This window comes from Dermochelys coriacea, chromosome 10, assembly GCF_009764565.3.
Source record: "Dermochelys coriacea isolate rDerCor1 chromosome 10, rDerCor1.pri.v4, whole genome shotgun sequence".
In the NCBI taxonomy this organism is placed as follows: Eukaryota; Metazoa; Chordata; order Testudines; family Dermochelyidae; genus Dermochelys; species Dermochelys coriacea.
The window spans coordinates 9,889,311-9,915,365 of NC_050077.1; the positions used below are offsets into that span (position 1 = coordinate 9,889,311).

The 26,055-nt window shown below is 49.2% G+C and overlaps 1 protein-coding gene across 5 annotated transcripts in view; it reads left to right on the plus strand.

The window, feature by feature from the left end:
- Positions 1–26,055, plus strand: part of RADIL (Rap associating with DIL domain) — a 77,264-nt gene that overhangs the window by 43,311 nt on the left and 7,898 nt on the right. For all 5 annotated transcript variants that reach the window (XM_038419785.2, XM_043494219.1, XM_043494220.1 and 2 more), the window contains 6 exons: positions 1,824–1,984; positions 13,410–13,522; positions 15,835–16,072; positions 21,138–21,298; positions 22,403–22,544; positions 23,886–24,076. In XM_038419785.2, coding sequence (XP_038275713.1) covers positions 1,824–1,984; positions 13,410–13,522; positions 15,835–16,072; positions 21,138–21,298; positions 22,403–22,544; positions 23,886–24,076 — 1,006 coding nt within the window. The remainder of the gene's footprint in view (positions 1–1,823; positions 1,985–13,409; positions 13,523–15,834; positions 16,073–21,137; positions 21,299–22,402; positions 22,545–23,885; positions 24,077–26,055) is intronic.

Here is a 26,055-nt window from a genome sequence, read left to right on the forward strand (position 1 = left end):
ATTCTGTGTATGGAATGCCCACTGATCCCCTGAGGTAACCATGAGCTCCAGGGTGATAGACACACTTCTCAGGGCTCAGAGGGTACGATGCCCAAGAGTGAAGCTGTAAAATCCAGGGGTGAACTACGGGGCAGCCAAATGACTTGTTGCTAAGGAATTTCATGGGGATATGGTAAATCACAGTGTGGTAAAGATAAACCTATCCATCTGTTACAGCCATGTAGATCAGCTTCTTCAGTTTGGGGCTGTGTACAGGTGTTGGTTCATTATTGTGTTGGGCGAGCAATCCGATAAATGTGGCTAGCAATGAAGCATTTTTGCCCAAAGTCCCTATTTTTTTTACTGGCTTAAAACATTCTTCAGAAAAATATCTTTTGAGGCTGAAATTCTTCATGGTTGGTCTAAAGTGAGCTTGTTTTATAAAGTTATCAGAAATCCCCTCCAAACATTTTTGAGTTCTCATAGCATGAAAAGTGTTTTGCTAGTTAAGAAATTTTCCAGATGCTTTAAAAAAAAATTTTTTTATAGGTCTTTGGTTAACTCAAGAGGGTTGCTGCTCTCTGTACTGTACTCAGCCTCTGGATTGAGAGCCAGTCATCAGCACTAAATTCACAGGCAAAATCCAGATGGTTGAAAACAGTCTCCTTAGCATTTGCAATGCTATATAAAGGGCCTGATCCTGAGAGGAGCTGAGCGCTTTCAGCTCCTATTGACTGAGCGCCTTTCATATGAGGCCAAAGTGTTAAAATAAACATTTGATCCAAAATTTGCCTTTGTTAAGAGCATTTTTGCAGAAAGTCTTTTTCAGTTTCTGTGCTGCTTTAGTGCACTTGGGCTCTCCAGATTGGGGATTGGGGGCTACTGTTAATAGGGCAGGGCTCTGGGAAAGACTTTCAAGTGTGCTTTGTAGAAGCCTAATGTGAGACACCTTAAAAGGGGGCTGGTTTTCAGAGGACAGGTGCTCACCACTTTCTGAAAATCAAGTGTCTCAAGTTGGGCACTTGACATTCCCCCTCACTTCCGAGAATCTTGCCGAGTCTTGATGATCCTGTTGGAGTGCAGTCTGCTCCAGGCTTTATTTTTGACCCATCACTTTTCTCCTGATTTGTTTCCGTGTCCCCCAAACTCCTGTATCCCACTGTTGGCTGCCACTGCACCGTACTGCGTGACCAGGGGAGAAGGAATCATGTGACCTCCTTTAGCCTTGTTGTTAATTCCTAAGAGCCTGGGAAACACTCGGCACCTTCAGCTCCGATTGAGGTTGCTCAGCATTTCTCAGGAGGTGCTCAGCACCTGGCTGTAAATCAGCAGGTAGGAGGTTCTCAGGATGGTTAGCAAATCACTGAGATCCAGCAGTTGGTCCCTGGGGAACTGGGCTGTGGCCTTTCCACTGACCAGGGAACAGGAATCCCATTGCTGATTGGCAGCACAGGTCCCTCTTGTAGCAGCAGCCTAGTTTCACAGCACATCCGTAACCCCCAGGGGAAGCCAGCTGCTGAGTTTGGTTTGGGTTTGATTTTCAAGACCATAGTATTTGTGCTGGCAATAGTCTGTGACTGTGCTCACTCTGAAACTTCTGAGTGTGTCTGGGAGAAGTGTGTCCATGCAGTCGCAGGAGAGTATAAAATACTGGAGTGTTGTCTGTGCTGCTGGTGTATCCATTTTTCATTCCCACTGGGACAATCCTGCATCGCCAGCCTCTGAGAGGGGCACAAGCCTTTTCCGTAGCCAGGGGCTTCGTGCGCACAGAGAGACTGCAACTGCAACCAGCTTTGTCCTGACTGGAGTCTGAAACTCTCCTCTTGCCTTCTCTGTCTCACCAGTCAGGATCCTGGATCCCTGTCCCGCTTCACTGTCACAGACCTGGTCCCGGACCTGCAGCACATTCTCTTCTGGATGTCCAACTCCATTGAGCTCCTGTACTTTATCCAACAGAAATCCCCCATCTACATCCAGAGCCTGGAGGAGGAGCTGGATGTCAAGGGTAGGACACATGCTTCTGTATGCTGTTATGTCTCCTCAGTACAAAACTTCCCCTGCCGTATGCCCGCTGTGTGACACGTCAGGCAAAGGGGGCGCTGTAGCACCAAGCTGGTTTGTTGGTGTTTTCCTCCATTGCTAGGTACTTCCATCCTGACTTCAGAGACCACCATGTTGCCTCTGTCTGCCAGATGTGCCCTACGAGAGTCTTGGAGTTTGTGGAAAGTAAGGGAACTTCACCCACAGGGCTCATGACCCCACCAGCCCTCTGGGACCTCTCCTGAGCAGGTTCTTGAATGATCAACTGTGGCGCCTTTTGTGGCATGTCCGCTGGAGATTAAGCCAAGGCACCCACAGCATGTGGAAGCTTGAATATCCTGATGGGCTCTGCTCACTCTGCTCCCCACTGCTCAATCCTGAGTGCAGAATTGCTCACCTGTGGAATTGCAGGTGCAAAGGAGGCTGGATTGAAAGTCAGTCTTAAACTCAGGGCTTTTGTGTGTCTCAAGAGTCCCTTCTAAACAGACAGTGAAAAGGAGGTTCTTCTTCAAGTGCTTGTTCATGTCCATTCCAATCAGGTGTGTGCGTGTGCATGTGCACGGCAGCTGGAAGATTTTCCCCCTAGCAGCATCTGTCGGGTCGGCCTGGGCGCCCCCTGGAGTCGTGCCTTCAGGGCGCTCGATATAGAGCCCTGCCGACCCACCACCCCCGCAGTTCCTTCTTATCGCTGGTGACGGTTAGGTGGAATGTCCCATAGGTCTTGCCTTGGCAGTGTCCATTGTATCTAGTAGTTTACCTCTTAGTAGTATAGTTAGTATTAGTAGTTAGTTAGTGTTAAGCAAGTGCCTTTCCCAACTGGCTCGAAAACAAAGTCCCCATATTGTGAAGAGTCAAAACTGACTTCCTTCCTGGGATTTTGGTTTATTAATAAGATAATAAAGCTCAGATCAAACTTTTCCCCAGGCTTAGCTGCTCCCAGGGTTCCTCCCTCCGGACTGCTCAGCTCACGCCCTAGATCCTCTCTCACCAGAGGACTACTCCCATCTCCCTTATATCTGCATGGGGTACCAAGCCACCTGCCTTTGAGTCCAGGGAACTCCCTTGGCCCTACTGGGTTTCAGGCACCTTGTCAGAAGGGGCTTGTGCAATGATGAGCTCTTGCATGTAGCCTTTTGAAGCCATGAATGGATATGATTTTGAGGCATGGATCCCATTGCAACCAAGCGGTCACTGTGACTTCTGTCACCAAGAATGGACTGGTATCTGCATACTGATACCCGTGGTAACAAGATCCTTTCCCTGACCCCTTAGTCCTGGCCACTGAGATAAGAGGAAAGGGATGCAACATCAGTAAGGAGGCTCTGTGAGTATTCCGCAGGCTGCCCAGTCCTCCAGGCTGCAGCTGGAAAACCCTGCCTGGCTGCTATCCCTTGCTCTGGATTTTGCAGCCTCACCTCTCTCTCCACCCTGTGAAGTGAATCCATTAGATCGCAGACCAGACTGGCTACCTGGTTACTCAGTATTACCGGTGCCTCTAGAAGCACCACTAACTCTCAGAGCTGCTAAGCTAAGTCCTCCAGCCCTGTGAACACTTGAGAGGGAAATAATCCCCCTTATCAAATGAGTGGTGACAGCTTGGAGCCTTAGGGAGTCTAATATGGTGAGGGGATTAGCCAGGCTTCACTCTCAGCATGGCCTCGTTTTGTTTTCTCATTCCCCTCAGAGGGAGAGGGAGCAAAGGACTCAAGAGCCAAACCAGCTGAGTGCTGGATGCTCTCCATGTCCTATGCTATCTTGGTTCCCATGCTGATACAAGATGTAAAGACCAACGTGTGGGTGGGAGGGTGGGACAGCGGGTGCATTCTTAATCAGTGAGAGCTCTAAAAAATGTGCTTGTAGGCTAAAAATACTGAAGCCCTCACAAAGTGCAGGGTGCACATGAGCAGCTGCTGGGAAAGTGAGATGATAAACCCTGGGAGTTGGGGTTCACTTCTTCCATTGCAGGGCTCAGTACGATGTCAAGGGAGGATCCTGAAACTAATTGGGTCTTTATCTTTTCTCTGAATCTTTCTCTGGGTTTTCTTGCAGCCTGGCAGCTTCCCCACCATCATCTGAGTATGCCCATCCCTGCTGTTCCTCACTGTTTGGATAAGGGCTTCCCAGTTGTCCCAAATTATTTTCTTTATGTTTCTCACCATTGTAGAGTCTGTGTTGATTTAAAGGGAGATTTGTCAAAAGCACTCAGTGTTGGCCCGACTCTACTCCTGCTGCTATTAATGGCAAACCTCCCACAGACTGCAGTGGGAGAGAGGTAGGCCAGTGGCTCTCAACTTTTCCAAACTACTGTCCCCCTTTCAGGAGTCTGATTTGTCTTGTGTACCCCCAAGTTTCACCTCACTTAAAAACTACTTGCTTACAAAATCAGACATAAGAACACAAAACTGTCACAGCATGCTAGTACGGAACAATTGCTGACTTTCTCATTTTTACCATACCATTATAAAATAAATCAATTGCAATATAAATATTGTACTTATACTTCAGTGTACAATATACAGAGCACTATAAACAAGTCATTGTCTGTATGCAATTTAGTTTGTACTGAGTTCGCTAGTGCTTTTTATATAGCCTGTTGTAAAACTAGGCAAATATCTAGAGGAGTTGATGTACCCCCTGGAAGACCTTTGAGTGTCCCCAGGGGTACCTGTACCCTGGTTGAGAACCACTGAGCTAGGCTAACGCAGAGTGATTTTGAAAATCCCGCCCTTGCTCTCCTTCCTCATTAATTATTGGCCCCATTTTGTGTCTAATACCCCCCTCCCCTCTGCACCAACACACACGCAGAACACAGGGCATAGGCACAGACACTGTCACCCCAGGGAAATTTGTAAAAGTCTCTCTCTCCATTTTTGCAGCCCTTATTGGTAGTCGGCCATTCCTAATGGTCTCTCTTTTCTTCTTTGCTCACCATTCCACTTTCCCATCACAGTACAGTTGATGTCATTTTGTATCCTTCTCTTTGAACAACGCTTTATGAAGCCTCACTGGAACTGCAGTCTTTTTCTTCTTAATTAGGGTGTTGTTTAGGGTGACCTAGCTGCTTTCTGCATTGCTGGGTTTCAATACTTCCTTTGACTGGGCCTTATTCGCTGCGGTGAGATGGTGGCTTCACTGAAGTCAATGACAAAACTCCCATTGACTTCAGTGGGGCCAGGATTTCACCCTATTTTCATTTCTCACAATGTGCGTTCCTGATCCCTAGTCTTGCCCTTGTACAGCTGCATTCTGTGAATCCAGTCCTTACTATTCTGAATTCAGGAAGCTTCCTTATTATTCTCACAGACTTGATCAGTTTCTCCCTGTTGGTAAAAAGCAGATTTAGGATGGCTTCTCTTCTAGTTGGAATCTCCACTTATTGGGTCATAAGGTTGCCTTTACATCACTAAGGGAAATCTTTGATCATTCCTGGATCCAACACTGGCAAGGATTGTTGGGCAGGCTTTACACTGGTTAAGAAAAGGCAGAGCAAGCACTTCAGGCAGAAAAAGACTGGCTCATTCTGAAACCGAAGATGAAGGATAACCGTATGAATGCACAGAAGTGTCCATGCACAAATGCTGGGGTAGGGCTGGCTGAAAACCGGGAACGCTTTTCACAAAACATCTTGCAAAAAATTTGTCCCTGTTTTTCTGAGTAAAGAAATTTGAAATTCAATTTTTTTCTGCCAGTTCTATCCAGGAATGTGGGAAACAACGAAGCACTAGAAGCATTACTAAGTGGTGTCAGTTATGGTATAGCTGGCAAAACCCACACCCCACAGGATGGGTCTCATAACTGGAATATTACTATGGATAAGTACAGTCTACAAAGATGAGAGAAATGGATGATGCTCAGCTTGCAGGGGACTACCGATAGAGAGAGGTGAAATATATTTACAGTGCCAGCAAGCTTACAAGGAATGAAAAGTCAAGGAAGATGACGGTGGGCATTTACTGCTGATCACTAGGACTGGAGGAGGGTGGGAGAAAAACATCCTGGACCAAATCTCCAGTACTCAGAACTCTAGGTCATTGTGCTTAGATGGATGATAATTACCCAGATACATGCTGGGTAACATGCCTGGAGAATTCTGCTTAAATTGGCCATGGGCAAATCCAAGCAGGCTCTCCTTGCAGCAGCTAATCCAATGTTCTGTGAATCTCAGTCCTTCTGTTCTTTAGCACCAGCCCCTCCCTCTGCTGCTCTCTGGTGTCGGATCTTCTCCTTCCTTTGCTGGCATTTAGTAGCTGAAGGGTCTCTGAGATGAACACCTGCCTGCGTTCTTCTCTCATATTCCTGGAGGGGTTCTGGGACATTTGTCTTCCCTGGCAGGTAGCGTTTGCTCCCTACTGGGCTGTAATCGGTGGGAACAGCTAGACTTGGGTTGCTGTCCAGAGAGAGAATTCTTTAAATAGGTCTGTTCCCTTAGTGGGACTGGTCTCTGGGAAAGTGAAATCCATGGCATGTGCAAGAGTGACGGCAGCAAGCATGCAAGCGAAGGGGCATTCTGGGTTTGTGGGGTGAGCGACATTTGCCTAAAATTCCCGGGCCTTATACGGGGGAGAGATTTACCCCCTGCCCATTCCAGGCCTTACTTCAGCAAAGCACTTAAGTGAGCGCTGAAGTCCAGCCCTGTTCAGCAAAGCACTTAGGCACAGGCTTAACTTTCCGCACGTTCTTAAGCCCCATTGACATCAATGGAACTTATGCCTGAGGCTAAGTTTAAGCAGGTGTTTAAGTGAATTGAGCTGGATGGCTGAGTTGGGGCCATCCTGATTCCACGGGCTGATGCTCAGCTGGGAGGGTGGTGGGGCTCGGGTGGGGGAGGGAGCAGCGTAGTGTCATATAAATACATCTTGTGCCTGCGCAGGTTTTGATGAATCAAGAGGAGTAGAAATAACATAAACAAGAGGGTGAGGGAAAGGTTAAAATCAGTAGTTTGGCCTCTTGACATCCCTCAGGAAATATCTGTGGGAAGATTTTTAAAAATAAAAAAATTGTATCCTGAGAATAAACAAAATACTTTTGATTTTCAAAGTCTAGCTGGTACATTGGAGCACACTGAACCCACAGGCTGGCGAACGAAAAGGAGAGTTTTTTCCTGCACCTTTCCCCTTCCCATTCATTGCTATCTGTCTGTCTAGACCAGGGGCCATGACTACCCCCCTTTCCCAGATTGCTGAATGGGGGGAGAGTTTTGTGAGAGATGGGGGGATTCCAGGTATGCATGACGATGAGAAACCCTGTGCTGGCCTCCATCATTCTACATGTGAGGGTGTTTCTCCTGGCACATGTTTTTAACACCCTTGTTGCATTTAGGAATTGCTTTTACACTCAGGTGATATGAAATAGTCTGAGAAAAGCGCTGTATCCTTGGGAAATGCAGGTGTTTAGACCTTGCTGTATGAGCAATTCTGTCCTATAATTAGAGCAGATTGAATAGTTTAAAAAAAAACAAAACAAACAAAACCCAACCCTGATTTGGGTATATTTTTCTGACTAAAAGCCCCATGTTCAGTTTGTAGCCTTGTGGGGACATATCATCCATGCGTATCTGGATGACCTGGTATTCATGAAGCCATGTGCCAATCCAAGAAGCTTCATGAATCGTAGCACTAATTAATATTTGCCTGAAAACTTTTGCCAGAAAATGTGTTACTTCTTTTTCGTTTCTCTCCTGATCCCATGTGATTTAGATGACCGGTCAGGCAATACAAATAAAGGATACAGAGTAGTCAAAGCGAACTGTTTGTGAACCAGCCCATAGGCTGAAAAATATTTGTTGAAACTGTTTGGTGAATACTTAAAATAGATTCACAGAAATCAGCACCAGGGCCCAATTGGATCGCTAACCGAACCCGGGGCTGGCTTCCTATTGAATATTATTCTCCAAAAGCTTTAGACAACAGCTGAGCAACTTGAGGGCAACTTGGGTGACAATCGCTCAGGACCCAATGTGTTACTGGGGGCTTCCTTAAACAGATCACATCGTACTGAGTACTTTCAGGACCTTACGGAATCCATAGTCTACATATGGGTCCCAGGAAGAGCTATCCCTTGTGTCTGCATACCCCTCTCTGCAGTCACCCCCACCTCCTGGCATGTGATCAGAAATATTCATAACAGGGACTGGCTATGTTTGTCTGTGCTCCTTATTTTCTGGTTTGAAATCCTGCACTGGCAGATTCCCTAGCACCTTGGCTTTCAATTTAAATTGCCTGAAACAGATGAGCACCAAGGTTTTCTTCTGCATAGCCCATGTTATTTTTCATGTCAGATTTGAAAATCTTATTATGGCCGTGTTTTTAAATGATTACATTGGCTTTTCACTTCAGAAACTTGGGTTTGCATCAACCTCAGGTCACAAGTGAAATGAGTTGGAGTGGTCTCAGCCTGCTGTGGAGTGGGTATTTGCCAGCCTTTATAGAGTTCAGTGTGAGTAGCGGTCTCTGTTCCAAATAGATCAGGATTAGAATATCAGATTGGGACTAAGGTTTCTTGGCACAGCAGTGAGGGGTCCTGCTATTGGAATAGTGAGTGGGGCTGTAGTCCAGGATTCAGGTGCATTAAGCAGCGCTGTATGTGGAAGTTTATAATGCCTTCATTACACATGGTGGGTTGATTCAGTCCTATTAGCCCCGCACTTTCCTGAGCCTTAAAAATTCACCAACTTACGTCCCTGAACTGCCCCAAAAGTATGTGTGGCTGAAAAGTCCTTCATTAACCATCTGCAAATGGGACTTGGGGAATGGTCAGGTGGATGATGTCATGGAATTTCCTTCTTTTTGATTCCACATCAGAGGAACGTGGTGGGGGTGGGGCTAGTTTGGCAAAGCTGTCGAGACCTTCTCTTCTGTTCCAAAGGCAAAAGTTTTCTGACAAGCTGCATTTGGAAAGCGCTTCATCCAGCTGCACAAATATTCAGCATATGGGGCTGGCAGGACTGCAAATCTGGACTGAAATCGAAGCATTGCTAGATGTGCTAGATGTGAGGGGAGGGCTCCTGCCTCATACTGGGAATGAGGGGCGATCAACAGGTTATCTCAAGTGCTTATATACAAATGCACAAAGCCTTGGAAACAAGCAGGGAGAACTGGAGGTCCTGGTGATGTCAAGGAATTATGACGTGATTGGAATAACAGAGACTTGGTGGGATAACTCACATGACTGGAGTACAGTCATGGATGGTTATAAACTGTTCAGGAAGGACAGGCAGGGCAGAAAAGGTGGGGGAGTAGCACTGTATGTAAGGGAGCAGTATGACTGCTCAGAGCTCCGGTACGAAACTGTGGAAAAACCTGAGTGTCTCTGGATTAAGTTTAGAAGTGTGTGCAACAAGAGTGATGTCATGGTGGGAGTCTGCTATAGACCACCGGACCAGGGGGATGAGGTGGATGAGGCTTTCTTCCGGCAACTCACGGAAGCTACTAGATCGCATGCCCTGATTCTCATGGGTGACTTTAATTTTCCTGATATCTGCTGGGAGAGCAATACAGCGGTGCATAGACAATCCAGGAAGTTTTTGGAAAGCGTAGGGGACAATTTCCTGGTGCAAGTGCTAGGGGAGCCAACTAGGGGGAGCGCTTTTCTTGACCTGCTGCTCACAAACCGGGTAGAATTAGTGGGGGAAGCAAAAGTGGATGGGAATCTGGGAGGCAGTGACCATGAGTTGGTTGAGTTCAGGATCCTGACGCAGGGAAGAAAGGTAAGCAGCAGGATACGGACCCTGGACTTCAGGAAAGCAGACTTTGACTCCCTCAGGGAACAGATGGCCAGGATCCCCTGGGGGACTAACATGAAAGGGAAGGGAGTCCAGGAGAGCTGGCTGTATTTCAAGGAATCCCTGTTGAGGTTACAGGGACAAACCATCCCGATGAGTCGAAAGAATAGTAAATATGGCAGGCGACCAGCTTGGCTTAATGGTGAAATCTTAGCGGATCTTAAACATAAAAAAGAAGCTTACAAGAAGTGGAAGGTTGGACATATGACCAGGGAAGAGTATAAAAATATTGCTCGGGCATGTAGGAAAGATATCAGGAGGGCCAAATCGCACCTGGAGCTGCAGCTAGCAAGAGATGTCAAGAGTAACAAGAAGGGTTTCTTCAGGTATGTTGGCAACAAGAAGAAAGCCAAGGAAAGTGTGGGCCCCTTACTGAATGAGGGAGGCAAGCTAGTGACAGAGGATGGGGAAAAAGCTAATGTACTCAATGCTTTTTTTGCCTCTGTTTTCACTAACAAGGTCAGCTCCCAGACTGCTGTGCTGGGCATCACAAAATGGGGAAGAGATGGCCAGCCCTCTGTAGAGATAGAGGTGGTTAGGGACTATTTAGAAAAGCTGGACGTGCACAAGTCCATGGGGCCGGACGAATTGCATCCGAGAGTGCTGAGGGAATTGGCGGCTGTGATTGCAGAGCCCTTGGCCATTATCTTTGAAAACTCGTGGCGAACGGGGGAAGTCCCGGATGACTGGAAAAAGGCTAATGTAGTGCCCATCTTTAAAAAGGGAAGAAGGAGGATCCTGGGAACTACAGGCCGGTCAGCCTCACCTCAGTCCCTGGAAAAATCATGGAGCAGGTCCTCAAAGAATCAATCCTGAAGCACTTAGAGGAGAGGAAAGTGATCAGGAACAGTCAGCATGGATTCACCAAGGGAAGGTCATGCCTGACTAATCTAATCGCCTTTTATGATGAGATTACTGGTTCTGTGGATGAAGGGAAAGCAGTGGATGTACTGTTTCTTGACTTTAGCAAAGCTTTTGACACGGTCTCCCACAGCATTCTTGTCAGCAAGTTAAGGAAGTATGGGCTGGATGAATGCACTATAAGGTGGGTAGAAAGCTGGCTAGATTGTCGGGCTCAACGGGTAGTGATCAATGGCTCCATGTCTAGTTGGCAGCCGGTGTCAAGTGGAGTGCCCCAGGGGTCGGTCCTGGGGCCCGTTTTGTTCAATATCTTCATAAATGATCTGGAGGATGGTGTGGATTGCACTCTCAGCAAATTTGCGGATGATACTAAACTGGGAGGAGTGGTAGATACGCTGGAGGGGAGGGATAGGATACAGAAGGACCTAGACAAATTGGAGGATTGGGCCAAAAGAAATCTAATGAGGTTCAATAAGGATAAGTGCAGGGTCCTGCACTTAGGATGGAAGAATCCAATGCACCGCTACAGACTAGGGACCGAATGGCTCGGCAGCAGTTCTGCGGAAAAGGACCTAGGGGTGACAGTGGACGAGAAGCTGGATATGAGTCAGCAGTGTGCCCTTGTTGCCAAGAAGGCCAATGGCATTTTGGGATGTATAAGTAGGGGCATAGCGAGCAGATCGAGGGACGTGATCGTTCCCCTCTATTCGACACTGGTGAGGCCTCATCTGGAGTACTGTGTCCAGTTTTGGGCCCCACACTACAAGAAGGATGTGGATAAATTGGAAAGAGTACAGCGAAGGGCAACAAAAATGATTAGGGGTCTAGAGCACATGACTTATGAGGAGAGGCTGAGGGAGCTGGGATTGTTTAGTCTGCAGAAGAGAAGAATGAGGGGGGATTTGATAGCTGCTTTCAACTACCTGAAAGGGGGTTTCAAAGAGGATGGCTCTAGACTGTTCTCAATGGTAGCAGATGACAGAACGAGGAGTAATGGTCTCAAGTTGCAATGGGGGAGGTTTAGATTGGATATTAGGAAAAACTTTTTCACTAAGAGGGTGGTGAAACACTGGAATGCGTTACCTAGGGAGGTGGTAGAATCTCCTTCCTTAGAGGTTTTTAAGGTCAGGCTTGACAAAGCCCTGGCTAGGATGATTTAACTGGGACTTGGTCCTGCTTTGAGCAGGGGGTTGGACTAGATGACCTTCTGGGGTCCCTTCCAACCCTGATATTCTATGATTCTATGATTCTATGAAAAATGTTAGTCTGTAGTGGAAATATTAACCCTCCCACAACCTCTCAGCACCCAGAAATACAACATATATGTGTTTAACAGCCACTGCTGTGGCAACCCCATGTTTATTAGAGCTGGATTTCTATACACACTCCCTGCTCACAAGGCATCGAGGAAAGTGAGGTGCAGTTTCATGTCTTTAAGGGAGAGCCAGGAAAAGGCACCAGCAGAAGGCAGGGTTGGAGTTTTTGACTCTTGACGTGGCATCCTGTAATGGCTTCCCAGCCACTGTGGAAAGGGAAGGCACCAGTATGAATCTGTATTGTCTCCAGTGCTGTATCCTTTGGAGATTGACTAAGGGGCAGGCGGATCCTGGCAAAGATGATACAATGAGAGAAGAAAAGGGAGAACCAGCTAAGTTCTCCTGTATTGGAGTGCATTCAGGGGGTTGCAGTCACGGCCCTGGAGACTGCTGTCATAAATTCATCCTCTGCATAAATAGGAGGTGTTCAGCTGGGCAATGGAAGTGCAAGCTTCCCCTCTGTGTGTCTGCTCTGCACTCTGCTCTGGAGTGACCATCTTTGCTAGGGAACAGAAGCTCTGTCTTGTGCATTCATCCGCAGGCCTTTTGGTATGACTGCCAGCACTGGTGACAGTGTCAATGTGCTCTTTGTGATGTGGGTATCTGTCCACTAAAATGAGAGCACCATATTCACCAATGGCCTCAGATGGGAATGGCTTCTCTTTCTGAACCTCTGTCTTAAAGGAGCCATCTTGAGCTGTCCAGCTTCTTAAAGTCAAGCCAGATAAACGCGCCTTCAGTTTTAATTTCACTAGTGCAATGGGGACATCAAGTGGCTAGGTAAAGTAGTGCAAGTTGTGCATACTTGTGAATGTCCCAAGGATGCATCTGCTTCTTGATTTTTTTCCATTTTAGAGTGACTGTAGGAAATAACTTAAGCATCAGTTCTCCTCCACGCCAGCTCCTCTCCTGCTCTTTGAAATAGTCATCACTGTTGGGAGCCTTTGCAAGACAGCAGTGTAAATTATGCCTCCCGGTAGGGAACTATTGCTGCTACAACATTGTTAATCAAGAGTTCTGTATCTTTTATACCCCTTTCCATCCAGGATCCTAATGCATTTTACCAATATTGCTAAAGTAGGAGTCATGTCCTTCCTGTGAGATTAGAAAGGATAATTGTCCCCCTTTTATAGACTGAGGTGCTGAGGCACAAAGAAGCTGTGATTTGCTCAAAAGCACACGAGTCAGTGGAAGAGCTAGAAATCAAATCCAAAACTTCTGGCTCCCAATCTCACGCTGTAATCATTAGCCATGCTTTCTTTGCAGTAGCAAACCCATGACAGTTTGGTGTGTGTCAGTAGACTTTGCATAATGAAATACAACATCACAAGTTGACCCTCAGAGAGACTATTCTTCTACTAAACTAACAGACCCGGTAGCCCGGTTTGGAGCCCTTTGCTATGACGCGTTCCATTGCTGTCTTTGTCCTTTAGGTTCTAAGGAGTCTCTGTTCTCTTCAACCATCACAGCCAGTGAGGAAGCCATGACAGTCCTAGAGGAAGTGATCATGTATACTTTTCAGCAGTGTGTCTATTATATCTCCAAGGTACGTGCACCCCCAACACCTCCCCCTCCCTCCTGCTAATGTACAGCTTAATCCAGAGAGCTGCCAAGGGAGAAGAGGAGCCTTGTGCTGATAGTGTCTCATTGGAAATCAAAGGGAGATGACAGGGGAGGGAGGGGAGAAGTCTCCCAAATGAGCACCCATGCCTGAAATCGCCCCCCCCATCCTGTCCTGGGATAGCAGGTTCTTCTATGTGTTGAGTTCTAACAGATATATTGGTTCCTGCAAACCTCCTCTGTGTTAAAAAATGCTGGTCTTTAGGATGCAGTACAAGGCACCAGGGGAGTTGACTTTCCCTAACTTTCTTTAGTCACTGAAGAGTGAATCTTAAGGTCAGAAATGATTTTTTGAGGGGTCAGAAATGATCAAACAGGTTGATTTTTTTTAAACAACGTAGATATTTTTGGATGGCCCTTCATTTGCACAAGTTATTTAGCTGTTGTTTTTTCTATTACAGCAGCGCCTACAGTGCTCAGCCAGGATCAAGGGCCCATTGGGCAAGGCATAGCACAAACATGTAGTAAGAGAGAGACCTTGCCCCAAAGAACTTGATGTACCCTGTAAAAAGAGGAGGAGATGTTCCTAGCTCTCATGTGGGGTGTGAGGATAAAATCCATTAAGGATTACGAGCTGCTCGGATGCTGTTTACTAATATGAGCCCCCCATTACCATAGTATGTGAGTGCCTCATGATCTTTGAAAGATGTTATGCTGTATAAGAATCTAGATGGCAAACCGGGCAAGTTTTAGTATAATCACCCTGGCAGGTGATTGGCAGTGGTGGAGAGTTGCATGTCGGGTACCTTGAACTGTTCACAGTGAATTTCTGGCAGGTGTCAGCCTGAGAGGTCCCTGAAGAATTAACTCTGTCTCCTAGGGAGGCATTTGTTCATTACAGTGTCCCCATTAGTGAATAGCTTAGCTAAGTCGCTTTCACTTTCTCCCTCACTCCTCCTTGTAACTTTTGGATTCATTTTCCTTTGGGCGCAAGTGTCCCAATGATTGTCACAGCCTGAGGAGAGTGTGAAATTACGATGGAACATTTTTCTGCATGGCTAGCGACTTGGAAACAAGGGACCAGGACACAGGAAGCCAGGAAGAAATGGGTAGCCCACAGATCAGTAGAAAGAGTTGTTGGGATAGCGGGTCCAGCCTTCCTCAGCTCGTTTGTGATTTACTGTATGGTAATAGCCCTGCATATAATGAATCGATTCATGTACATGATGGAAATATTCCTTCTGGACTCTCTCCGTTAGGCCCCTGGAGCGAAACATTATTGCAAGCGCTCATTACGGAGCGCTGAACAGTGTGTGCAGTGTGGACTCAGAGAAAGGCTGCTTGTGTCTGCTGGGTGGGGACTTGTTTCCATTGAAAGAGAAGTTAAACTTGACCCATGATGCTGCCTTTCCACCAGCTCCTCCTGCCAGGTCTGGTGATTACAGACTTGGCCTCTCACTGGGAAATGGACTATTTTTCTTCTTGATTCTATTTGTAGCTCTTTTTTTCCCCCTGTGGAAAGATTGTTCCACTAGTCCAGCAGCCTCTCCCTCTCTCTGATTGGTTGATGCTTATCCTGTCTCATTTGTGTACCTAGCAAAAGCTCTGATTGGACCCTGCTTTTCAACCTTCCTCATTTGCCCAAAGGAAAGAGTCTCTAATTGGAGACTTCAGAGTAGCAGCCGTGTTAGTCTGTATTCGCAAAAAGAAAAGGAGTACTTGTGGCACCTTAGAGACTAACAAATTTATTAGAGCATAAGCTTTCGTGAGCTACAGCTCACTTCATCCGATGAAGTGAGCTGTAGCTCACGAAAGCTTATGCTCTAATAAATTTGTTAGTCTCTAAGGTGCCACAAATACTCCTTTTCTAATTGGAGACTGCTTTTGTCGTCTGCCTTTTTTCCATAGCATGTGTATTAGATCTTCAGTTACCATGTGGGTGCATAGAACTGGCACATTCCTTTCACTTAAGATCTACGGTAGTTTGTTTCTCACATTCCGTTTGTTCCCCAAAACAGACTGAGACCAACAGGCCACCGTGTTTGGTGTTAAGTTATTGCTTAGGGACAGGGCTGAGCAAGCTTGCACGTCACAAGGGGTTAGTCTGTGAGGGGGCAAGAAATATGTCCTTCCTTGTTTGAGAACAGCAGGGCTTGAGCTGGTTATGGGATCATGGAAACAAGAGATGCGTAAGACCCGTTTAGGTCACCATCTGGCCAATGCAGAATTGCTTCCTACATTAAACCTCCAGCGCTTTGAATCCTGGACTTGTGTATTTCTTGTCTCTTCCTTGTCCAGTCTCTGTATGTATCTCTACCTGCCCTCCTGGAGTGTAACCCCTTCCAGAGTGAGGGCCAGGAAGGTTGGCGGGCATCGTCCCAGTTGCCTGAAGAAATACGTAAAGTTGTGTTGATCTACCAGGCTACGCTGGACCTACTCCACCAGTATGAAGTGCACCCCGAAATAGCCTCCCAGATGTTTGCCTATCTCTTCTTCTTCTCCAACACTCTGCTCTTTAACCAGCTCATGGACAAAGGTGAGTGACCTCGGGACCAGGGAGTGAGACATTTATGGGAGGGGCAGGCATTCCCAAAGACTGGCCTTGTCTGCTTTGAAGCCCTTTTTCTGTTTATTCATTAACTAAAGGAACAGACTTAAAATGCCCCAGTATTGCAACCAGGCTATGAGATGAGGATCGGCCAAATGTGGGAAGAGATTTTACAGCAGCTGTTGGGATGTTTTAGGATGTGAGGGGCTTGGACGCACCTGGAATTCTGCATTCAGCAGAGGAGTCTTGCTGCCCTGTTACTTAAACTCGTGTTAGGCTATGGAGCTTGTGCATAATCCATCAGTGTGGCCCCACTGCCAGGGAGAGACCCCCAGACTGGTACTGACAGTAAAGCAGGCATGTTTCCTACAGGGGATAAGGATGCTTTAGAACCCGACTTAAGCTACTGAGTCCTTTGTTTAACTGGTGTCATCAGAGAGGTGGTTAGGAATAAGGTTCACTTTCAATCATTCAGAGCCCTGCTTCAGCGCTAAGACTAGGGTGGGGGTGTGTGTGTGGGGGGGCTCAGGACTCTGCCGGGCTTGTAGCAATGAAACTTGGGGGTGGGGGTGGGGCTCGGCTACACCCACAAATGAGGATAAACCAAACTAGAGTCCAGCCACTGAGGTCTTCGAGACTTCACTTCCTTGACTCTGATGAACTCCCCTGCTCTCTAGGTGTATAGTTGGCTCAGATAACAGCTTAATTCGGGTTTTGGCTTCTGCTCCCTTGGCTTGACTCAGTCTTTACGTTTGCTATCTTGCCCGAGTCTGCTCCATTAACCCCTTATTAATGCCTTGGATGTTCACTGTGATACCATTATTCATGGGGATGTGGGGTTCAGCCTTCGTTAGCTCTCCCCCCAAATTAACATACCGCCCCCCCATCTCTTGCGCTGGGGTTGCAATAAGGTCTGCCATTTTGATGCTGAGTGGAGGCTGTTAGTGGAGTTTGTTCCCCGGCACTGCCTGATTGCTGTGTATAATAAAACATTGCATCCTGCTTCTTAATTGAGGTGAAAATCTGCTTATTAATCCGAATTACTGCAGGATTCCAGTTGAACTACAGAGCATGTGATACCTGTATACGCTCCAGCAGCACCTCCTTACCGCCAGGTGTATTATAGCTAATACCATATGAGTTAATAGGAGTTGGATTTTTAAAGAATTAACTTAATTTTGCCACTCAACCCTGTCAGACCTCTATCCCTCTTTCTGCCCAGCTCCATCCCACTTACAAACAGAGTCTCTGTTGCGAGCAGCAGGCTCTGCCAGCACTGCTCCCTCCACCATGTCTGATGGTCCACTAAGCAAGAACAAAAAGGGGAAGGGAAACTCTGTACTCCAGTATGAGCTTTCCTGCTAGCTGTCCGTCCCTTGGCAGCATCAGCGGGTATGTTGCTGAGCCACAGCCACGTCGGCCTCTGGATTTAGAGCTTTGTCATTGTTGTTGTTTCAGATATAAGATAACTTTAGAAGGTGCCAGGCTGTCAGTTCTGGAGATTGGACTCCTCCATTTGGCCCTGATTCACCACAGCACTTAAGCACATGCTTAACTTTAAGCATGCCAGTGTTCCTATACCTGTTCTGCAAAACACATAGCTAAGTCCCATTGAACTCCATGCAATCAACTCATCTTGCAAGGTTTAACCCACCTTCTAAGACTTTTTTGCCAGTTTGAATAGTGGGGATTTCCTGAGAGCTGCTTTCTCATAGACTCTTGGATGCATCAGCACTGCAGATAGAAAACTGACCCCCCATCCAGTATTGGACTGGACCTGCAACCAAACCCACGTTGACTGCAAGCTGTTTGAGGCAGTGCCTAGGATGGCAAGTAACACCTGGTTTAAGATTGCGGCTCCAGGTGCCACCACAACACAGATAATAGTGTCAAGCCTCTCTGAGCTGGGCCAAGGCAAGGGAGCTCCATAGCGACCCAAAAATAACAACAATATAAAATTACCATGGTACACATCAAATGGATTAAAAACTGGCTAACTGATAGGTCTCAAAACATAATGGTAAACAGGGAATCATCATCAAATGAGTGTGTTTCCAATAGGGTCCTGCAGGGATCAGTTCTTGGCCCTGCGCTATTTAACATTTTTATCAATTGCCTGGAAAAAATCATAAATCACTGATAAGATTTATAGATGACACAAAAATTGAGGGACTGGTCACCGATACAGTGATCTGGATTGCTTGGCAAACTGGGCATAAATGTAAATGTCTACATCTAGGAACAAAGAATGTTGGCCATACTTACAGGAAGCAAAAAGAAAAGGAGTACTTGTGGCACCTTAGAGACTAACAAATTTAGTCTCTAAGGAAGCAGTGACTGAAACAGATTAGGGGGTTGTAGGGGATAATCAGCTGAACAGGATCTCCCACTCTGACACTGTGGCCAAAAGGCTAATGTTGACTCTGGGATGCATAAACAGGGAAATCCTGAGTAGAAGTAGAGAAGTTATTTTATGTCTGTATTTAGCAGACATAAGGAGTGTGACCGCTATTAGAATACTGTGTCCAGTTCTGGTGCCCACAATTCAAGAAGGATGTTGGTAAATTGAAGAGGGGTCAGAGAAAAGCCTCTAGAATGATTAATGGATTAGAAAACCTGCCTTATAGTGATAGATTCAAAGCGCTCAATCTGTTTATTTTAGCAAAGAGAAGGTTAAGAGGTGACTTGATCACAAATCTACCCGGGGAACAAATATTTAAGAACAGGCTCTTCAGTCTATCAGAGAAAGGTCTAACATGATCCAATGGCTGGAAGGTGAAGCTAGACAAATTCTGACTAGAAATAATGTGCAAATTTTTGAGAGTGAGGGTAACTAACCACTGGAACAATTTACTAAGGCTTGATTTTAACATCAAGATTGGATGTTTTTCTAACAGATCTGCTCTAGGAATTATTTTAGGGATGTTCCCTGCACTGTGTTATGCAGGAGATCAGGCTAGATGAGCACAGTGGTCCCTTCTGGCCTTGGAATTTCTGAATCTCACCCATTAGTGAGGCTGACCTGGCACAGCATGTGGGTCCTGCGCGAGACGGTTTGCTGCAGGAAGCACACAGAACGTCGATAGAGCATAGAGATAGAACATTGAATGGTGAGCCCCGAGCCTGAGGTTTGTCCGCCAGAGTTATGTTTCCCATGCATCCTTTGGCATCGCTGGAAGACCAGTTAGTTTTGTGTCCATGCAGCGGGGTTGCAGTATAGGGCACACAGTCCAGTGGGGTGATGGAATTAAGACCTTGATGAGGCTAAATTAGCTCTTGGTCCAACAAACTAGAGCTTTCTGCTATAGCATGGCTTCTCTGTGGTTTAATCAGCATGGGCCCCGTCCTGCTCCCAGTGAAGTCCATGGCAAAGTGCCTATGGACCCTCTGGTACAGGATCAGGCCCAACACCTACAGCAGAGATGGGCTCTACACCCAGATCAAACTTCCTCCCAGCCTGCAGGGCTCAAATCTGGTGTGGGGGCGGAGGTGTGAGGTGAGCGTCAGATTCTGGATCACAGTTCGGGGTGTGGGGGAGGGGGCTCAGTAGCTCCTAGCGTGGAGGGCGGTGGGCGCTGGAGCAGCCCAGCCCCGTTGGATTACAGCCTCCTGCCGCTGTTGTTTCTTCCTTTTAACCAGAGCACCAGCTCCCTCCCCCGCCCCCCCCATTTCCATGGGCCCACAGGCTGAGGCTTGGCTCACTGCCTATCAAGGACAGCATTAGCTTTCAAATGTTTGTCTCTGGAGTTGATTTCCTGCACGTGGGAGCTGATTAGAGCAGATTAGAGTGTGAGATCCTGCCATCCCCTGGGACAGCCGGCTCCTTGCCTGGGCCATGCGCTGCCTCGTGTGTTCTTGGAGCTGGGCTTGGCCTTAGGGCCCCACATCATCCCAGGGGGAAGGAAAGTGCCGGGTCACCCCCGTGCAGGATCATGTGGGGAAGGCGGAAGAACCCGGCCTTCCTTAGAAACCGGAGCACTGACATTGTGCATCTCTCTCAGTAAAACCCCAGGATCAGCAACTGCCATTTCTGCTGCCCCAGTTCTATGGCCTGGTTTTACCTGGGTGCAGCTAAGGAGGGTCTGGGGAGATTAGGTATCTGGCGGACAGCAAGCTCAGGTCAGTCAGTATCTGATGGATGACGCAGAGACGTCCCCCGTGCCCACACTGCATAGGGAGAAGAGGACAAGGGCGGTCTGGAGAGCTGCCTGCCTTGCACAGTCAAGTGGGTGAATCGGTTTCTGGATGCAGGGGCGGGTGGAGGAGGAGTCCTCGTGGACAATAAAGGAGTTCTGCGATAGCCTCCTGGAGGAGGCAGAGGCTGCAGATTAGGAGAAGTTAGTTAACATGATAGTTTGAAAAAAACGTTTCTTCCCTTCCCCACAACACCGGGTTTTGCTCGTAGGAGACTCCTGCAACTGGACATTTATCTGTATCCGTCTGAAATGTGCTTCACGCAGGTAGCACGTGTCCTGCCTAGCAGGATGCCCAGCCGCTTCAGAAACGTTACACGCAGCACAACTGAAATGCAGCCACCTCGGGGGAGAAGGCTGGTAGCTAACCTCCAAATAGGCCCCTGTACAACACTATGGGGGCATCAGGGCATTCTGGATAAGGCACTTGAGAAGGATGCCCTGGGGTGTCTCGGGTCCACACAGAGTAGATGGAATCTCACTGCTCGTGGCCAACGTTTTGCTGGGTCCAGCACGCGCTGGCGTCTGTCAGAGCAGGGCGAGCATGTGCAGCTAGGCGAAGTCAGGCGCTGTAACGCCCAATATGCAGGCTCTGGCTGGAGGGGGCTGCTTTCTGCCAGCCAAGTGACTGGGTTGTCTGACTTCTCCTTGGCTGAGCCTGTTGGTGGGTTAGACAGAGCAATCTTTGACCCTGACAGCCGATTGCCTTCATGCTGTATCTGTGCCAGGGAGTGGGGTTGGCATGTGTCTTCTGAACCTGTAGCTGTCTGTACTGCAGCAGGGCCAGGCTCCTACTGCAAGTCAGGTTAAAGCAGCGCCACGTGTGGCTGTTCATTCTCTATTCCCCGCCCTGTCCACAGGCTGCTTCTACTGGTCGAAAGGAGTGAAGATCCGCGCCGGCCTGCGGCTCCTCCTGGAGTGGATGCGGGGCATGGGCTTCGGACACCTGGCCGAGCAGTTCTTCAGCAAGCTTTCCAGTGTGGCTCACCTGCTGGCCATGCCAAGCACCCAGCTGGCGCAGGTGAGACGTGCGTGGGCTTCTTGGCCCAGGGTCTCGATGGCCTTTGGGACCCAGATCCTCAAAGGCCTGTAGACGCCTAGCTCCCATTGAATCCAATCAGATCCCTGGGAGAGTCTGGGCCTGCGAATGGCAGGAGAGCTCTTGTGAGCATCATGGGGATTGTTTGGGAGGGCCAGTTATTAGATGGGGCTCCCCGAGCCTGTGCTCCCCACGCTAACTGAGGGGTCATTTCCCCAAGGCAGGGAGCCACAAACAGCACAGTCTCTTTCAAATGCAGCTTCCCTCTCTTTTCCCGTTAGAAGCATCATGGGACATCAAAGCAGAGGTGGGGGGGGGGAATCCATGCCCTTTCCCCGACACTGGGCCAAGATGGGAGCTCCCTGAGGTAAGAGTGGAAGGCAGGGTTCCCTCCAGAAATTGCACTGGATCCGATGTGCCAGCGTCAGACACGCTAAATCTCAGAGCCTCGGGTGCATTTTGTGTGCTGGGTGAATTTGATCCTCCCTGCAGAATGTGATGTCACTCTCGCGCTGGGCCAGGCTTTCATACGTTGCCTCCCGAACTGTGCCTCTGGGCGGCACCTTTGCAAGCGCCAAGCAGGGAATGGCTCAGCTGCCCCAGAGCGTGCCCATGCAGGACTGGGACAGCCGGCTTGGAATATGGCGACTAAGGGGCCGATTTGCAGGAATGTATTTGCCCAAATATTGCCAGGTAGTTTCCCAGGAAATGGGACGCCTTGTTTTGTTTCAAAGCCAAACTGTGGAGGCCACATCCTCTCAACCAACATCTGCACCCATTTTGGTAGGAAGCAGCAGCATGAGGCATTGGTAACATGAGGTAGGATTTCAGGCTCTCTGTGTCTTACACCCCGTCCTTGGCTTCAGTAGGCAGCTCCCGTATTGGAAGTAGCAGTGAAGCAAAGACACAGCTGAGCATCAGTGGTGCCCTGCCACTCCTGGGCTCTCTAGACCCCTTAGCGTGCTGCTGACTTGCTGACGAGCTGTGCTAAGCTCATTCCCCATTGATGAGCCTGCTTCGCTCCCTGCCACCTGCCCTGTGCACCGTCCTGAGGCCGTCACCCCAGCTCTCTGTGTCTTTGTTCAGATGACCTGGCCATTGCTGAGAGCCGAGTTCCCCGCCCTGAGCCCTGCTCAGCTCCATCACATCCTGACTCAGTTCCAGCCAGCGTCCGAGGTCGGGTGTGTCGCGGCCTGGCAGGAGGACAGCCCTGCAGCCTTCGAGACAGGTGAGCGCACAGCACTGGTGCACCTGCGTTGCACTGGGGGCAGTGTGATCTGTGCCCTCAGTAGTGCTTCTGTTGTGGTCGTCCTGTATCCCCTGCACTGCTGCAGGGCAGTGAAACCTGCACGAGGCTGCATCCCAAGAGGTACTTTCCTCAGACCTGCCAGTACAGGTTGGTTATCCCAAGTTTTGCTGGTCCCTCGAGTGTTTTCATGGGGCTTGTAACCTCCTGTGCTTTGCAGGGGTTCCTGCGTGACCGTGGACAGCCACAAAGAACTACAGTCCTGTAACTGAGGGTCTCCTTGAACTGCCCTGAGGCAAAGGGAGCTCGGGCTGAAGGCTGAGCCTGGTATGGTAGGGACTAGAGCACATGGCCTCCACGTGCTGATCTACCTAGACACGCAGCATGAGCTGGGGCTGCACTGTCAACCTGAACGTGGAGTGTCCTGACTGGTTTGAGCCACTCCGAAGCAGGGGCATGCGGCGGGGCAGGGGGTAACAATGTGGTGGAATCACAGTCTTCTCCGACAGATCCAGGGGACATGCGACTCCCCCGGTGGGTGAACGTTGGCTGTACCCCATGCTATCAGTGCCATTATCTATGGTATTGCTATCCCCTCCTTACCATAGAGCTGAGCACCTTGCAGTCTTTAACATGTTGGCAGTACTTCCCCTCATTGAACAGACAAGGTGCAGAGTGAAATTGACTCATCCAGGGCAAATGATGGAGTAGGGCATTGGACCCAGCTCTCTGAAGTCCCAGGCTGGCACCCTAACCATTAGACCATCCTTCCTCCACTAGCATGTAGCCAGACATACCGGGCTGTGACATGGGAGGGACTAAAGTGCTAAAGACTCAGCACTTCCCCCTGCCCCAGGGCCCAGCAGAATGATCTTGGCTATCATCGAAAAGAGAGATCAGGACACAGTGAAGTAGGTGGAAACTGATCAAGGAGTGCAAGAGATTGGATTATGGCTCTACCTGATGTAGGGGGGACGGGCCCCAGAGCAGCCGATCTGGAAGCTACAGAGCCCTTTTCTAAATGACATAGGAAGGAGGAGATAAAGGTTCTGAACAACCCATTCGAGAGTTTGGAACAAGCAAGGGGCACAACCCAGGGGAGCTAAGCAGAGTGAAGGCATTAGCTAGTGCCCCCTGCCCCTTTCTCACTGGCACATGGAGGCCAGTTGTGTAGGATTGTGACCTAGAGGATGCTGGGATTGGTCCCCATGCAGATACTTGGCTTGCAGGACCTGGGGAAGAGCAATGGCTCCACAGTCTGGGAGCAGGGCTGGGGCTCAGGTGAGTCACACACCATCACCAGCTTCCCCCTGTGTTTTGCAGACGAAGTGCTAGAGTCCTTTGATAACCACCCACCCATCATCCTGCCAAGTGGAGGATTTAAGGTGGACTTGGAGGTGGAGACGCTGGACGATAATGTGTACCGGCATCTCCTGTACATCCGTCACTTCCTGTGGAGTCTGCGGAGCAAGAGCCCCCACGCCGGTGACTTGCTGGAGTTGGAGCCCCTGAAGGTAGCAATCGCTGACCCAGGGAGAGCATTGTCCCTGCTAGCCCTCTCTTAGGGACATCATAGATCCCTGGCCATCCTGCACAGATCTCCCACGATCTCACCTTCACCTCTGAGTCCCATGCTCTACCTGCCAGGCCATACTACCCCCCCCCCCGCTCCCTCGGCTTCGATCCGCGCCACTCCCCCCGCCGCTCCCTCGGCTTCGATCCGCGCCGCCCCCCCCGCCGCTCCCTCGGCTTTGATCCGCGCTGCCCCCAGCCTCTCCCTCCGCTTCGATCCACGCCGCCCACCCTGCTTCAATCCTATTAGCCAGGAGTTACTGATTCACACTTTCCATGTTCTAAGCCCCATCACGCCTTGCTGTAGCTGAGCCCAGAAAACATGACCCTGCTCTCTCTCCAGATTTCCAGGGCAGTGGCTGACATTGCCACGTTGGCCTCTGACTCTCCCTGGGGCTCGTTCATCCAATCCATTGATCTTAGACTTTTTGTGGGGGGGGGCAAATGGCACAGTCTTCATATGAGTGAAGAGTTAGAGGGAGGTGCTGGTATCCAGGAGCATTAGGCAAGATGCACCCACTAGGGGGAGGGACAATGAATCCAGAAGATAGCGCAGCCGATCAGCCAGGTGAATCTTTCTGTGCTTCTTTTCTTTCTGGTAGCATGTGAATGTGATACATTGGACTGGAGGTTTCGTCGCTTCCCTGCAGCATTTCACAGGTTTCTCCCATCCCCCACTGCTGGGAATTGTACTTCCCAGCAGCCGGCGTGGTGCCGTCTTTAATGACTAGAGCAGTGGTTCTTCCTGGGGGATGGGGGCGTGAGCAGGTTTCAGGGGGTCCACCAAGCAGGGCCAGAATTAGATTCACTGTGGCCCCTCAGAGACAGCAGAAGCCCGACTGCCAGGGGCTGAAGCCAAAGCCTGAGCAATGTAGCTTTGTGGTAGGCCCCTGTGGCATGGGGGCCGCAGGCAACTGTCCGGCTTGCTACACCCTAATGCCGGCCCTGGCTTTTGTATGCAGAAAAGCAGTTGTTGTGGCACAGGTGGACTGTGGAGTTTTTATTGCATGCTGGAGTTTGTGTGTGTGGGGGGGGGCCTTAGAACATAAATGGTTGAGAACCCCTGGACTAGAGCATGGGTCATCGAACACTGGCCTTTTCTCAGTGACAGGGAACAGGGCAGAGCTCTGGGTCCCTGCGGTGGAATAGCAATGGGTTTGTGTCTGCCGCAGTTCTTCCTGGGTATTTAGCCTAATCTCCCACCTGCCTCGGTTTTGGGAGGGAAGCGCATGCTGACTGTATGAGAGTAAAGGAGCCCTCTGCTGCCCTGCTGCATTATTTGCTGGGTGGCTGTTGCGACCTAGAGCATGAAGAGTGGAAGGGAGGGAGCCTGCGTTAGTGCGTGGCTGGGATATTCTAACCCCGGCCCCATTTCCGCAGGCCCAAGCTGGCCCTGGGAGTGTGCCAGCCAGACCAGTGCGATCGCCCCGACTCCACGGGCTGTGTGCGCCTTTGGCTTTGCACCAGCCCTGGGAGTTTACTGTGGCTGCCTTGTGGGACGCAGGGGCTGGGAAGCCCTAGCGAGCTGGTATCTCAAACTAGAGGAACTTGCATGCTGCTGTGTGGGATTAGCGCCGCTAATCCTCTTGCCGGGAGGTGTGGAGAAAGGACACGCTTGTTTCCACAATCTTGTTAGCAAGGAGGGGGAGGGAGGTGCCAGTTTGCAATGCAGCCTTTCCCTGTCTGTGCCCTTCCTATCTCACTGCCCCCCATCCCCCTTGTCTCACTCCCTTTCTCTCTGTTCAAAGGGCTGCAGGTCTGGGTAGAAGTGGGGAGTACGTGGTGGCTCTGGGCTCTGGGGAATGTCCCTCCCGCTCCAAGGGGTGTAAGCAGCCTGGCCCGCTCTCATGTCCACACGCAGGCATTTGTGGGGTTACTGTTAATTAGCAAATGTGCGTAAAGTGCCGTCAGGGTTCAGTGG